We start from the raw sequence: 12,296 nt of genomic DNA, 5'->3' as shown, positions 1-12,296 counted from the left end.
AACCGTTTTTCAGGCTCTGGCTGCTCAATGTTCACAAGTTAGTCGCTAACTGGGTCTGTCTGCTGTTTTTGAATACAGACTAACACAATGAAAATATAGAATATCACCAGCCTTATCGTGTTGTGCATGTGTGTGTGTGAGGAATCTACTATGGCTTAAACCAGGGATCTTCAACAGGGGGTCCTCAGAGTCAATGCTGGGGCTCCAAATTATTGTTAATTTTTTAAGTCTTAAAATGAATCCAACATATTTGACCAAATATAACCCACTGCTTACTGGCCTATAGGTAAGGTAGTCACTAAGGCCATCCACAGCTACAGTAAATCCTAAGGATTCACTGTGTCACATGTATGTTTAACATTAAAACATGATTTATAAAATCATCCATACAATTATTAGTAGCTTGATGTTCTATACAAAAAATTTATGTATAAAGGCTTTAGGTCCCCCTACACGTTATTGTAGGCCCAGTTTATTATGCAACTTCAAAATAATATACGTATGTAGTAGAGGGTCCCTGCTCCGTCTCTATTTTAGTTAGGGGTCCTTGGCTTAAAAAACGTTGAAGACCCCTGGCTTAAACTAAATGATATAAATGTATAAAATCACTGCAGGATAGTCGACCACAATCTCTTAAGTCCAACACAGTATCAGTTTTTCTAATCGACCACCCTTCTTCTTCATCTTCATCTTTGTCCTCTTCACTCGGCCTTCTTTTCCTTGACGTCAGGTCCACGCAGAGCCGCCCGCACGCTGCTCCACACCTCTGTGTACAGCAGAGTGCCCAGGAAGACCACGGCCGTGCCCACCCAATGCCACGTGGTGAAGGGGTTTTGGAAGTACATGATGGAGAAGATGAGGCTGAGAAACTTCCTCAGAGTCACCACCAGAGTGACGGTAAGCGAGGTGCACTCTGTGGTCAGAATGAAAACGCCACGGATGCACACATACATGAAAACAACTGGTTAAAGTCTGTAACAAGAGTGCAAGAATATTCGCAGGTATGTTGATTTTTCCACATAGACAATAAATAACAGACATGTTTTACACCCCACATGATAAACAAATGAACAATTTGTTATTTTATACATAATAAAAAGTAGTTTTCAAACTTTTTGGCTTGTGACTAGGGCTGTGACTGTTACGGGTTATATTTTCTGACACAAGTAGTGATATCAAAACAAGTTTTCAGTACCTTATTATAATGAGTAGGTCATTTGTTAATTTTTAACAGGGAGGATGGATCGTTTAGTCCACCCCTCACTTACATTTATTTTTAAAGAATGTTATAGATCCAAGACGTAACTGACTCTAGACTACTCTATATAACTATTCAATGTATTAGTGTTTAATGTTGCGTTAACCATAGATCTAAAACAATAGATATAACATGTAATTCTGACTCGTTTTATATCTATGGTCTTAACACACGCATTGCAAGAACTTAAACCAATTAAACATAATAGTTTAAAATTAGTAACGCTGATCAGAGAACAGTACATTTAATGAATGCAATGCTTTGTAGGCCGGCGATGTGTGGTGCTCGACAGTTGGTGCCTAAAGAAGTTCAATCCCCAGCCCTAATTGTGACCCCAAAATTTAATCAGAGTGCCCACTTGCAACCTTTCGTCACAGGTTGGATGTGTCTACTGTAAGTAAAATTGGATAATTTTAGATGTCCAAAGAAGCAGACTTATACTTTTCTTCTTAAGATTAAAGAAACATGAGAAAAAATGAATTTGTGTGGCAGAAATGTTTTTTTTTTCTATCATCTTGTGACCTCTTGTGGATGTTGGGCACCAATATAATAAGGTAATAATTATTACAGAAGATAAATAAATACAAGCCAGTGAGATAAACTTGTTTTGGATACTGTGTGATGACGTTGATCAGGAGGTAGAGCCACATTATCGGCACAGTCAGTCCAACCACCGGAACAACTGTAGGAGCTGAGACAAAGAGAAGATGTTCATTTACAACTGTGAATAAAGATGCAAAATGTGCAAATTCCTGAATGAATGGATGGCACTCACTGCTGTGACTGAAGTAGACACAGTGGTTGTAGATGTTTGTTGAGAGAAGCAGGAAGCCCGGCAGAGGCAGGCAGTGCTACAAAGAGACAAAAGACATCAATAGCTGGTGAAGAGATAATTTATTTCTAAAAGCTCAAATGAAGCTTGAATTTCCCAGGAAACCTTTTGAATATTTTAGGGGTTGCCTGCATGTCAGAGAAAACTCACATTATAGAAAAGGGCTTCCTTGGAGTGTTTTCCATACTGCTTGTACAGCGTCTCCTGGAAAATGCCCATCCTCGCAGACATCAGAAGAGCAAAGGTCAACATGCCAATACCTGAATGGACCAAAATCAACATCAACAACTAGATAAGGAAATTATTTTTGACATGTTAATGTTGCTGGTTGCTAGTGTTAAATCGGAATGTGTCTACCTCTCTACCATAAAAAGAGGTGCTTTCAAATGAATCTTATTAAATCAAGATAAAGTTAATTGATAATGATTTTGTTAAATCTTTTAAGTCATTTATCAAGCAAAAATGACAAACATTATCATTAGCTTAGCTGCTTTTCTCTCTTTTCTGTTTGTAAATATCTTTGGGTTTTGGAGTGTTGGTTGGAAAAAAAACAGCACTTTGAAGACGTCACTTTGGACTGTGGAAAGTTTTCACGATTTTCTGACATTTTATAGACTAACTAATTCATAGATTTATCAAAAAAAAGAACGATGCGCATTAGTTGCAGCCCTTTTCCAAATAAAATGCCAATTTAAAGTCTTTAAAGTCTCACCTATAAGCCAGTGCATTAAGGCATAAAAGCCTTGCTCTTCTGATCCATCATTGCCTACATTCTGCAGAAACAAATGCATAAATAAAATATCACAGGTCAAGATTGTGCATTTTGAGAGAGACTTCGGTGCATAGACAAACAGACACAAAAGACACTTAATAGGCAAATAAAAACATAATGCAACATGTTCTGCAGAGGACTCACCATTTGTCTGGCAGACATGATGGTGCAGATGAAGATACCAGCTGAAATTAAAGCTACAGACAGATATTTACTCGCTGAATACCTGCAGGGGGAGAAGGAGGTGAGAGACAAATAACTGCAATCAAACTGCATATTGACGCTTTCAAACCTGCAGACATGACTTCATATATACAAGCTCTGAAGTATTATTGTTGTCAGAGGAAGCAGGTGTACCTTTTCTTCAGGATGATTATTCCCAGGATCATGTTAGCGATTAGTGATCCCTGCAATGAAACAAGAAACTGTCTATTAGAGGTAACAGACAGAGGTGATGCGATGATAGGGGAAATTAAAAAATGTAGGTGAAAAGCAGACAAACAACAGTTCTTACCGATCTGAAGATCATGTGTAACGGCATTGCGATGTTGAAGTTGAGAGCGTAGTTGTTGATCACACTGACTGTGAAGAACATGGTCACCATGATCACATAGTTTCTGGGGAAAAAGGGACAGAACAGGTTTGTTTTAGGATCCGTTCTACATCTTTTCCTGCAGCAGGAAATCCAAACCCCATTGATGAGTTTTTACCTTAAAGGGATTGCTGGTTTCTTCCTCCCAAAGTTTGTTTCAAAGATGAAACCTTCTAATGCGATGAAGACAAACTGAGCGAAGGTGACTATGTTGCCACATCCTGGAAACTGTCTGAAGGACAAAACAACAGAAAATATCCAGATTAAAGATATTTAGCTGAATGATAAAGCTGCAAAACACGGCCCACAATAAAACACACTATTACATGGGATAATTTGAACTATTCATTAATATTGTGGATCGTTTTGTGTTGTTACTGATTTGGTTGTGTTATCTTAAGAAAAAGCTTCTTTGTTTTTCTCTATTTTACATTTTTCTTTTGGACCTTTGCTTTCATGATTGTATTAATGTTTTATATGGATGTCTTTTCGTGTGTCCCCAGAAAGATTAGCAACTGCTATGGCACAATAAAATGAACAAATAACCAGCGCCCTCATTTGTACTTTGCACTTCCCTTTACTTCTATCCCCCTACTTTTTCATCTTCTATTTAAGTATGGATGTATGGATTTTGCATTACTATATAAACATGCCGTATATTCTATATTTATACAATTATTGCAATATATATTTATCAAACATCTTGGCCACAAAAATTACCTTTGGGATGAATTAAGTTCTCTCTGACCTCAGTTTAGAAAAGCACCAATGGCAGTCAGTTGCACCTCATGAATAATAAAAGTTTGACACAAGTACATGAAAAAGCTACTTAATGGCAGTTACTTAACTACTAAAATAGTTACTTCCCAGCTCTGACAATATGTTAATGTATCACTCCAAAGTAGTTACACGTGTATACACTAACACTTACAAGTGCAGTGGGAACTCAAAACGAAGATAAGTAACAGCTGTGAAAACTTTTATGCAGTAAAGTTGACAGGAGTTCATTAACAGTCTAAGTTTGTCACTGACCTTACAAGCAGCTCCAGAGACACAACATTGCTACAGCATCCGACAAAAACCAGAACAATAGCCAAACCAGTACCCATGTTGGTTCACTGGTGACAAAAACTCGGTGGAAAAATGTGTCACTTAATAAAGCAGATGTCTGATCGGTGCATTTTTGCAAATAAGCAGCGTTTTTGTTGTCTTAATGGAGAGCTTCTGCTTCAACACAAACTCCTGTTTCAGTTGAACACGTCTGAATCTGAGCTAGAAACTTCCTTATCGCGTTGCCTCATGGGAGTTGTAGTTCCTTTCTGACATTACAGAATAAAAGGTACGCAGTGTCCTTAATGTTTTCCCTAACATTACGAATAAATACATATATTGCCAGGGCAACAATATTAGAAGTAAATATTAGTGAAATGTGTGAAAAATAACGAACAAAAAGCGTAAATGAATGAGTTAACAGCGCAATGACTGCGCAGTCGTGACGCACAGAAACATTCGAACGTGCATGCGCAGATCAGTAGTGTCTTTAAAAAAATGTAGGAGCTTTCACTCTGCTCGAATCTCAAAGTACCAGAAACCAAACACACCACAAAAAAGCTTCACACTATTTTATAGTTTTATTAATATTATAATAAATATATATTATAAGAATAGGTTTAATTTGGTTTATTGCCAAGTAGGTTTTCACCATAAATATATGGTTTTCACATAAAAGGAATTTGCCTGGTGTTCTGGTGCATAGCCATAAACATAGTAAGAAAAGACTTATAAATAATAATTGCATGTACTGCAAAAGCCAAGAAACATAAATAGAAAATGCAAACAATGTACAATATAAATATTACAAATATTTACACTATATCTGTTTTTAAAATGAAAGAGCTGTTGTACCAACAACTTCAACATAGACGATCTTTGGTGGAATACGTCCGTGCGTGCAGCGTGACTCCGGACGACGTGGCGTAGGAACCGCTAGCTTCGCCTTCATCGCTGCTACTGCTGTATCAGTTAGCCAGAAAACAGCAGGTTTTAATCGTTACGAGCTTTGTATTGTTTGATAGATTCTCTTGCTGCCGCCAACATGATTTCACTCACGGATTCACAAAGTAAGACCGGTTTATGTTTTCCCGTTGTTCTTTGTATGTAGCTATGGTTTCTGTGTTAAACTCCGCTTTCGCTTAATATAGTGGTTAGTAGCTCAAACACAATTGGCTGAGAGCGTCGTTACGTCACGTATTAGAACATCACTGTGAAGCGTTTTAAATGACGAAAAAAACTCATTTATTTTTTTCAAATATTCTTCTCTTAAAATTCACTAATGGTATCAACTAGTTTGTTTTATTTGATCTGTTAACACTTAATCTAGCAGTTAATATCAATAACCTGAATCACAAGTTTTAAAATGGGTCTGTATAAAATATACCAAAGTATTCCATTTAATAGTAATGGCATATGGGAAAACAAGCAAGTTAAAATCAATTGACAATGATTAATTGATTAAACTGTTTATTGATAATGTTATAATGACAGTGTTGTTTCAGCACTAGTTTGCACCGAATTAATTGCAAAATGGATAAAATCCTCTATCACAGTGTATGTGATTTTATATTGCCATCGCCATGAGATCATCAATTATTTGAGAAATCCAGCAAATTAAATACCTTGCAGATCAAGATTCTTTGTCTCAAGATGCAAAAATCATTTTAAATAATCCTAAATTGTCCTAAATTAAGCAGTCCTCCTCAGTGATTTGCAACATTGACCGCGATGACCTGCTACAACAGTATGGAAAAGTCTCTGGTGGTCTCACCCATATACTGAATATCAAAGTTATTATGTGGCCCATCTCTTACTTCATATGTTTTTTTCCTCATTAAGTTGAATGGAGAACAATACACTCCTCATAAATACTGTAATACATATTTTTAATACATTTATCCATGTACTCTTTTTAATTTTATTTAACTGTGTTTCATTTGTGTGTCTAAGTAAATACAGTTTGCTGGCTTATTTTTATTCTGTCTTCCTTTCTAATATGTTGCACCCTGTTATTGTCTGCAGCTGCTAGGTTTCTACGTCGAAATGAAAGTTTATGACATTTCATGTCACCACATACTGTATCTGTTGTAATCACTGTTTTGTTTATTACAGAAATTGGGATGGGGCTGACAGGGTTCGGTGTGTTTTTCCTCTTCTTTGGGATGATGCTATTTTTTGATAAAGCTCTCCTCGCCATTGGAAATGTGAGTTAGTCAATAACACTATTAGAGTCAAACATCTCCCTCCTAAGACCTGACCAGTGTCTCACCTCTTGATTGTATTGTGTGTCTTTGCTTGTGCAGATCCTATTTGTGTCAGGCCTGTCCTTCGTCATCGGCCTGGAGCGAACGTTCAGATTCTTCTTCCAGAGACACAAAGCAAAAGCCACCAGCTTCTTCCTGGGAGGAGTGTTGGTGGTTCTGATTGGCTGGCCGATCATTGGCGTCGTTCTGGAGATCTACGGTTTCTTCCTCTTATTCAGGTCAGTGCAAACAGAAAGAAAACAAATCTCTTTGTCATCATTATGCTAAATTAAAGGTGCAGTAGGTACAATGGTAGTGTGGTGTCTAACTGTGTGTCAATCACTGCTCATGCACAGCATTCATTCTCCCTTGTGGGGGGAGGGGCTTAGGAGACTGTTTTGGGCTTCAGCAGAAAGGGGGCAGGGACTGAGAAGTTGTCGATGTTCAAATGTTTTGGTCCTGGATCTTCACAATCCTACCTACAGCACCTTTAATGTAAATTCTTTTTTGGTCTCACCTCATGCTCTCTCTTTAACAGAGGATTCTTCCCGGTGGCAGTGGGCTTCATCAGACGAGTACCTGTAATCGGTTCTTTGCTCAGTTTACCAGGGATCAGTACAGTAAGTATTATGACGATCAGTGAATTACAAATTGAGCATCCCTTTAAATGATTGCAGACTTGCATCAGATGGCTAATTCATCACACAGAATATTTAGTTACTTTGTTGCTGTTTGACACTATTTTATGTGTTAATTAAAAGCTGCAACAACAGTTACAAAGTTAAATCCTGAAAAACACTGCATTTACAAGCTTTTCACAAAAAAGTTAGGCCGCTAAAACAACAGTGAGATTAATTTTTTTTAATTTTTCATTATTATGAATCGTTGGGTCTGTAAAATGTCAAAAAATAGTGAAACATGCTGTTATAACTTCTCACAGCCCGAGGCTATGTATTCATATAGCTTGTTTTATTCGACGAAGTCGTTCAAAATCCAAAGATATTCAGTGTGATACGGTAGTAATATCCTGACAAAAAAAAGCTTCAAATCCTCACATTTCAGAAGCTGGAACCAGAGAATTTGTTTTGGCATTTTTTCTTGAAAAATGACTAAACGATTTATCGATTATCAAAATAGTTGCAGCTGGATTTTCTGTTGCTCGGCTAATCCGTTAATCAACTAATCGTTACAGCTCTATTTATTTCATTACAAAGATTCCCTTTAGCAGCTGACTCTCAAGTCTCCATCGTCCGAGTTTCCTCAAGTACTCAAACGTACCAGCAGGAAAGACATTCCCTGTTTGCAGCAGTTTCAAGGTTCTGCAAGTTGAGTTCCATACTATACTGACAATAACTTAAACCAATGTCTGGCAGGAAAGTAGGAAATCATTCAAAAAAATGATCAATAAGCCTCTGGAAATACTAAACAGTGTTGCAAAGTAAGTTTTTAGATGAACGGTTTAAATAGACATGAAAGTTAATTCTTGACTTTGGTAACAGTGGTTTGATAAAATGATCAAACTAGCTCTTTCTTGAGCTTTTAGCAGATTCAAGATGGAGTTTGCTGTTGAGTCTATTTGCTGGTGAAGACTGTGAAACATAGATAAAAGCCTGGAAATAGCTAGAAGTTTAGATTATTTAGTCAACCTGTTTGGTCTTTGTGAAACATTTTGGGTACAAAGGTTTATAGGAAGGCTTTCACTGAAATGTGAGTGCTGACAGTCTGAGAACAGTGTCTCTGTTTTACTGAACACTTGTCTGTTGTCAGGGTGAGGCCTTTGTCGGTGTCCAGCATCAAGTATCAGAATGTAATTCTCTTAAAGGTTCAGTAGGTAACTTTGGAAAAAAAAACTTCTTGTCATATTTGCTGGAACTGTCAGTATATCCTAACAGTAGCACATGAGACAGATAGTCTGTGAAAACATCATGTTCCTCTGCCTCCTCCTAGTGCTCCTAACGGCATTAGCAAGTTTCCACCACGTTCAAAATAAAACAACCAATCAGAGCCAAGGAGTCTCTAATGCATTGTCAGCACTGATCAGATATGAGTCAAGATTCTGTTACTGCCTATTACTGCTATTGCTTATTTCTCGCCCAAATGCTGTCAGAAACATATTTTAGTTACTTAAGAAATAGGCAATAGCAGTAACAGAATCTTGAATCATATTTGATCATTGTGCCCAGTTTGACTGAAGTGCGTAAGAGACTCCTTGGCTCTGATTGGTTGTTTTCCTTATGCCTTTAGGAGCACCAGGATGAGGCAGAGGAACGTGATTTTTTTTTTTTTTTTACAGATGATCTGTTTCCTGTGAGGATATATTGACAGTTTGAGCAAATATAATAATAAAAAAATTATTTCTTTTAATAAAAGTTACCTTGTAGCTGGTGTATGTGGTTAAAAACCTCATTGTGTCTCTATTTTCAGTAGTTTGCACTTTTTGTGATTTTAAATTAACCTTCTCTCAGATATTTTCTTCTTCTGAGCTTTAAACTTTGTTTGCATTGAATGTTTTTGTCTGATTCAGTATAACTTGTAAAAAAAAAAAATGCTGATTCTAAATAACTCTTGTTGTCTTTTTCTCTTCCAGCTGGTGGATAAAATTGGTGAAAGCAACAATATGGTATAACATAGGACTGTTTTTGTATCTGAGGAGAATTTCAGTATTTATCCTAGTTTCTAATAGTGACTGTATATCTTGGTCATTGCCACTCCAGAACTGTGAATCCAAACAAAATGTATCCGTGGATGTTTGACTGACATGATGTTTTGTATCTGACTGCCAAGAGATTTTTTATTGTAAAAGCTGGAAGCAGGTCTCCCATTTTGTATCATTCCTGTCTGATATTTATGGACTGATAACTTGGGACCACTGGATCAACTCAGCGGAGAGTCAGGAGCTCTTTGCAGCATCCTCTCCTCCAGATTGTGTGCCTGAACAGTCACTGAGAGCTGTTTTTTTGAGTCCCTCAATGAAGTGTTACTGGAATTTTGTACATTGAAAATAATGTTGAGCTAAATGTTACTTGGGCAAAGAAACCTGAACTTTTGTGGAAAAGGTTAAAGATGCTTGTCATGGATATGTTGTACTGTAACTTTTGTAAGTGCATACTTAGAATAAAGTGTGTATTTTATAAATTTGTATTTGTTTTTTGCTGCAGAGATCAGTTTTATATGCCACACAGGATCATTAATCCTTTGATTTTATTTTCTCACAAGTTTACATTTAATTTAATTATTTCTTTGATAATTTAAGTGTAGGTTTATCGCTCTTCTTATTTACTTAACATTTATCACTTGTTAAAAAAATACTACAGCGCTATTGAATAAATTTTTTAAAGTATTAAGTTATTTTTGCTTATTAATGTATTTGTCAACATAACCTATGAAATAACGGTTTAAACTGCATAACAGCAGTACTCATAAAAATTATATATGATTACAAACATGTAGAAATACAGTGTGTTACAAATGTATTAACCGTTGTACAAAGCATTCACACACGGGTTTAAAACTTCAATCTGTATATAAATATAAACTAATAAAGACATTTTGAGCTTGAAGGTTCATTCTTGACTTGAGGAGGGAATGGCTCTGTGTCATATTCAGCGTCCCAAGGGACCTTATAAGATGAGACATATTGATTACTGAGTATTACATAGTCTGCTCATTTTCAGGTTCATCCTTGTATTTTGTTTACATGCTTTAATGTTTAAATGTTATTTTTCTCATACTGTTTATCTGAATATATTGTACCTGTACATCTGTACACCTGTCTGAAAATGCTCAGTTTTAGCGCGTCTTTTCAATCCCCTCCTGAAAAAGCCGTCTGATGTTCTGATTGGTCAGCTGTTCCGGGGCTTCCGTATCTGCACTCTCTGCACCTCCATTGCAGCCGGGGAATGACTGTAACGGGACTGTAGCAGAACTTTCTACCTATGTATAGCATAGTTGTGATATCACAGCCGTACAGAAGACTGGACAAAAAGGCATAGAAATCTCACTTTTTACAATACTTTAAGGGGTGCTGGTAGGCAGGTTTTGTTGCCATTGGACAGAGGCACGCTAGCTGTTTCACCCTGTTTCCTGTCTTTGTGCTAAACTAACCGGCTGTGAATACCTGCGCTACCTTCATGTTTACCATAGAAATATAAGAGTGGTATCAGTGTTCCCACCTAACTCGCTGCAAGAAAGCAAATCATTCTAATACATTAAAGAAGTTCAACAGGGGGAAAAAAAACCCCAAAAGAAATCAGATTCACATTTGCTATTATCAGTGAATACATCCCTCCACTTGCACCAAAAGTCATGACAAAAGAAATCTTTTACAGTATGACAAGCAATGATACGCACAGCTTTTTTCGGGAAAGCATCAACACTTTGACCGACTTGAAATACTTTTACACTCCTCCTCAGCCTCAGGTGTCTACACTCCCATGTACTCTACCGACACGCTGTCATCACATCAGCTTTCATTCATAAAATCTCACCAGTGTCGTCATTACACGCTGACCCCGTGAAGAGATTAAAAGTTTATCTTTCTCTCAAGATTAATGAGCATTGACAGTTTTAAAAACACCTGTCACTTGTCAATGGAAATATTACGTGAGACATAATTGAGCATCAATGATGCTGTATAATGAGGTGATTTACTTTGTTGTTTTTATAATGGAACAGCAGCGGGAGAGGAAGCATAAATCATACATTTAGGCTGCAGGAATTTAAAAACACATATAATTAACGGTAAGTTATATATTTTTAATATTATTACTATTAGTTGTTGTATTTTGTAAAATATCTTAGAAGAACTAGATCTTAGAAGGGATACATGAAAATTGAGTTTGTAATTAAAATGTGCATTTATAAAAGCAACATGTTACTTTAAGTGCCCATATTTAGCATTTATAAGTATTTAAAACTGTAATGTAGTTGTCAGCAGAAAAAAGTGTTTATTAACATATTTGTCAACAATTATAACTCCTGTGTATAAACTGATAATGAATGACAATGTAGTAAAATACACTTAAAGACACAATATAAAATATGTCTTCACAGGAGAAATTATAATTGTTGACAAATACTATACATTAATAAACACTTTAAATGTCTTTATATCTGCCTTTAACTACATTATATTGTGTCATAAACCATTTATTCAATGGTCGTGGGGATGTAGGGTTATTCCTCTTTTTCTATTCTAAAATTGTTAGTAGTACTATTAGTATTATTTTTAATTAAACTAAATGTCATTACAGAGTTCAACAATGTCCCTAATAGTCACGTTGCTTGTGGTGACATTAGTTACTCAGTGTTGGAGTGCACCACAGGTAAGTGAAAGTAGATTTTTCTCTTTCATGTTTAAGCTGAATTTAAACAAACACATTAAGAAATATAATTAGGAGATGAACTATCATCTTTTACATCATATTTCAGCGAAGGAACTGGACTCCTCAGGCCATCTTATACCTAAAAGGAGCACGTAAGGATTTACCGGAGAAATTTAAAACTGAAGAATTGCGTGCTTTTGAGATGTCTTGTCAAATAAAGAG

The 12,296-nt window shown here is 36.4% G+C and overlaps 2 protein-coding genes across 2 annotated transcripts; one reads left to right on the top strand and one right to left on the bottom strand.

Moving 5' to 3' along the window:
* Positions 1 to 315: 315 nt before the first annotated feature.
* slc35b4 (solute carrier family 35 member B4) lies at positions 316 to 4,945 on the bottom strand. The gene is made up of 10 exons (XM_028585733.1): positions 4,487 to 4,945; positions 3,573 to 3,686; positions 3,377 to 3,479; positions 3,220 to 3,269; positions 3,007 to 3,088; positions 2,803 to 2,863; positions 2,241 to 2,350; positions 2,034 to 2,109; positions 1,874 to 1,949; positions 316 to 951 (listed from the first exon to the last, which is right to left on the bottom strand). Exons 1-10 carry the CDS (start codon positions 4,561 to 4,563, stop codon positions 702 to 704), a joined length of 999 nt encoding a protein of 332 aa, XP_028441534.1. The 5' UTR covers positions 4,564 to 4,945; the 3' UTR covers positions 316 to 701.
* Positions 4,946 to 5,380: 435 nt separating this feature from the next.
* Positions 5,381 to 9,946, top strand: LOC114560355 (vesicle transport protein GOT1B). The gene is made up of 5 exons (XM_028585670.1): positions 5,381 to 5,574; positions 6,620 to 6,711; positions 6,811 to 6,989; positions 7,289 to 7,370; positions 9,338 to 9,946. Exons 1-5 carry the CDS (start codon positions 5,550 to 5,552, stop codon positions 9,374 to 9,376), a joined length of 417 nt encoding a protein of 138 aa, XP_028441471.1. The 5' UTR covers positions 5,381 to 5,549; the 3' UTR covers positions 9,377 to 9,946.
* The last annotated feature ends 2,350 nt before the right edge of the window (positions 9,947 to 12,296 follow it).

Source organism: Perca flavescens, chromosome 8, assembly GCF_004354835.1.
Source record: "Perca flavescens isolate YP-PL-M2 chromosome 8, PFLA_1.0, whole genome shotgun sequence".
Lineage (NCBI taxonomy): Eukaryota > Metazoa > Chordata > Actinopteri > Perciformes > Percidae > Perca > Perca flavescens.
This window is presented reverse-complemented; position numbering and strand designations above follow the sequence as displayed.